The sequence below is a fragment of the Penaeus japonicus genome, unplaced genomic scaffold (assembly GCF_977035675.1).
Source record: "Penaeus japonicus unplaced genomic scaffold, GWHDUDI00000001_assembly GWHDUDI00000019, whole genome shotgun sequence".
Taxonomy (NCBI): Eukaryota; Metazoa; Arthropoda; class Malacostraca; order Decapoda; family Penaeidae; genus Penaeus; species Penaeus japonicus.
The window spans coordinates 17,943,552-17,947,131 of record NW_028234421.1 but is presented as its reverse complement, the minus strand read 5'-3'; the positions used below and the strand labels follow the sequence as shown (position 1 = coordinate 17,947,131).

The 3,580-nt window shown below is 47.2% G+C and overlaps 1 protein-coding gene across 2 annotated transcripts in view; it reads left to right on the top strand.

Moving 5' to 3' along the window:
• The window catches only part of Tmtc2 (Transmembrane O-mannosyltransferase targeting cadherins 2), a 192,216-nt gene extending 191,175 nt beyond the window's left edge, over window positions 1–1,041 (top strand). Inside the window, exons 10-11 of one of the 2 annotated variants that reach the window (XM_086547468.1) lie at window positions 342–520; window positions 730–1,041. In XM_086547468.1, the coding sequence (XP_086403594.1) occupies window positions 342–520; window positions 730–903 (353 nt within the window). In that variant the 3' untranslated portion in view covers window positions 904–1,041. Of the gene's footprint in view, window positions 1–341; window positions 521–726 lie in introns of both variants that reach the window. The other variant, XM_086547467.1, reaches the window with a different exon arrangement.
• The last annotated feature ends 2,539 nt before the right edge of the window (window positions 1,042–3,580 follow it).

Below are 3,580 nucleotides of genomic sequence, written 5' to 3'. Positions count from 1 at the left end.
CCTCCTCGGTCTCCAGGATGCTCGTTTGTCCCAATTATAATAGTGCTGCGTGTGCGGCCTAAGGCTCTTTTGGGCGTTTGCGGATGACTGTGTGTTACGGGAGCGAAGGGCGGACTCGCTGACCTGGGGGGAGGGGGTCCCTCTTGGTCTTACCTCATATCTGTTTCTTCGAAAATGTATTCACATAACGATAAAAAGAAAATGTTACCAATTACACTAATGATAATTATAATTTAAAAAAATCAAACTACATCATAACCTCGCGGAACCATCTTCATCTTCAGAAGCATCTCCGTTCTGTCTTTCCTGCTCCTAACCCGCAGCATCTCTCTCTCCGGCAGGTCAGTTCCTGTCGGAAGTGGAGAGGCACGAGGCGGCGGCCGACCACTACGTGAAGGCGGCTCAGCTGGCGCCGTCGGAGTACGAGATAATCTTCAACGCCGCCAACACGCTGCGTCAGGCGGGTCGCAATAAGCAGGCAGAGGATTACTACAGACAAGCGGTTCTTCTGAGACCTCAGGTAGGCTTACTTTTCCTTTTGCTTTTCCATACGTGATACTATAATGCAGTGAGTTAATGAAATTGCCACACTGTTCTTGTGTGATTTCTAAGAAGTCAAAAAAAGGAAATTAGGCTTCCTCTTTGGGTGAAGGCTTGAGAGAAAGCCCACTGCCAGAGAAAGCCTTCCCGGAAACTGGTCATATCAGGGTTCTCGTTTTCTCCTAGGAGGCGACTTCTCACATGAACCTGGGCGCCATGCTGCACGTCAACGGCAAGCTCCTCGAGGCCGAGTCCAGCTACCTGGAAGCCCTGCGCCTCAAGCCCGACGACTCCATCACGAGGACCAACCTGCAGAAGCTCAGACACTTGCTGGCGAAGAAGGGGATCAGTCCCTCCAGATAGCCGAGTGAACGCCCGTCGAGGACATGCGACCCCCCAAAAAGAAAACAAAAAGAAAAAGAAAAAACTTGTGATACCAACGAGGCAACAACAGCGACGAGCGGTAGCGTTGCATGTTCTAGTGATCGTCCTCGATGTGAGTGTGCGACGGCTTCTCGGGCGAGGAGGCCGCGCGTCGGGCGGCCGGGATGGTGGCGCCCGGCCCCCGACGCCCGCGGACATCGCCCAGGCCTCTTTTTTAGGCCTCGCTCAACACCGAGTCAAGGAGGACACTCGCAGGAGGCGGCCCGGCAACCGTGATGGCAACCAATGATTCAAGTAGCTCACCAAAACAGAATGCTCAAGTTCATCCTCGTCTCCAGGTCGTATTCAATATGTCAGCCCCTTCAACGTCCAGTGAGAAGATAGCCGTTATGGGCCCTGGCTGGCGGCTCGCCGTGGCTCATTCCCCTACTCACTACATAGCGGGAATGAGCCTCAGTGAGACGGTAACTACGGATCATAACAGCTGATCTAGTCACAGCTAGAGAAGTAGGAACACCCTGAGGTTCATCAAGTCACCCCTGAACACGGCTCAAGGAAAAGGAGACCAGCGGCGGCAGGCGGAGCGGCGGAGTTCGAGTGGAAGCGGAGGCCCAGGAGGCCCTCGAGTCCGCAGACGGCGGACGCGGAGGCCGGTGACGCTCTGCGGAGCCTCCTGAGCGCCCCCTGGACTGGCACGGCGAAAGACGTCCGCACATCACAGCCTCACATCATCGGCGCGGTCAGTTGATGAGCCAAGGATGAATTCGATGCTGCTGTCCAACCTTTTTCATTGATGAAGAATTCGAAAGATAAGTCTCAACTCGTATTGCTGAAGAACGCTCGTATATTGGGAAAATAAGTGATCTTGGAAACCCCAACGGAAAACGTACCACAGCCAAGAGAGAGACACGTCTTCCAGAATGATCTGGTAAAGAACTTCTCTGAACTTCACCCGCGAAGAAGACAAACGTTCAGTCCAGAGTGACATAACGAACCGTCTTCCTCTGCTTGGCTAGACCCGCAGATCATGCTCCGTCATCTCCCCAAGTCATTGACCATAGAGCTTCCCACAGTGCCAAACACATATCATATCAGGAAATAGTGCCAAAATCCTTGACTGGCATGTCTCGAAATTATTGTCCAGCAAATATCTATAATTTACATCCCTCCCCCTTAAACACAGAAATGAAAAGAATCGAAAGAAAACTTATCCAGATCAAGCTAGGATTTCCCCTTTTTGAGAATAACGCAGAAATGTAGAGAGAAAAAAATCCGATGATTTCTCGTATCCAGAAGTTGTTCCTTAATGATTGTCATTTACATTGCTATCTCTTCATAATCCAGTGGACGGGTACCATCAGCTGAGATAGTTCAGTAGAGTTTTTCCTTTTTTGTGATCTTCTCTGTGGTGTGCGTCCTCCCCTCCCCCCTCCTGCGAGAGAGTTTTTTTTTCACTAAATATGTACTGCGCGCTCCATGTCCTATCTCTGATGTTCTGAGTGATATTATCCAGTTCTTTATTTATTTGTTGTATCTAAAGACACCAACTGACATTTATTCTGAGTGGATCGGAGTTTAGAAATCGCTTCGATATGTTTGGTTGATGAGTACATTTAAAAAAATACAAAAAAACAAACGCCGCTTACAGCTATGACAAAATTTCGGTGATAGTGATCTTGATACGTACTTATTTCGAACTCACTTAAACGCTAGTTGTCAGAGGCGTTCCATACAGTCATATAGTTTATAAACCGGCAGTAAACCCGTAGGGGATCACCCATTTCATCTACATCTAGAACAGAATGAGTATTACTATAAACTGTGATCATATAACAGGTTGGGCCGCCGGTGTTTTCTATTACAGATGTTTTAATGGTTGTATTGATGCGCTAGATCGCAATGCGGAAATACACGAAAACGAGAACATGTGTGAGAAGAAATCATGGCGCCAGAGGAAGGTTGCGACGCCATGTGGCAGGACAGATGACTTCCAACTTCGAAAGGGCAATTTTTTTTTTTTTTTTTTTTTTTGTGTGTGTGAAATAGACATTTATGAAGTGAAGCTGAGGTCAGCGAGTTTTCTACTTCGTCTTGTTCTTCTTCTGCTTCTTTTTGTTTTTTTTTGACTTCGTGTTCCAGCCCTGAGGATGCGATGTCGTCCTTCCTGCCAATTAGGTAACCTTGTTGAGACCAGCGCGCCCAACCCCTTTATCTGGCTACGGTGCTCACTCCCTACCATGCAACTTATCAGAAAATGTTCATATATATATATATTTTTTTTTTTTTTTTTTTTTTTTTTTTTTTTTTTTGACGATATGATACGTCACCATTATGCAGTAGAGAATTGTGAGTGTTGACTGCGCGCGGCGGCCGTGAGCACCGTGGCTTCAGTAGTCTTGGTAAAAAAAGAAAACAACATTTTTGGAAAGCAACATCCACTGAATAAGTAAAATAGAGAAACAATTCAGCATTTGATCAAAACCTGTCAAGCAGCATTGTACAACAGCCCCGACTGTCTTCAGTGATTCAAATTGGATATTAATATTTTGTATAGTCAGACGTAACCAACTCCATTGTTTAGATATATTTATATAAATGTGCAATATTTGATTTTTGTGATGCCGCCCCCACGAGGGCGACGAGCCACCCCGGTGAC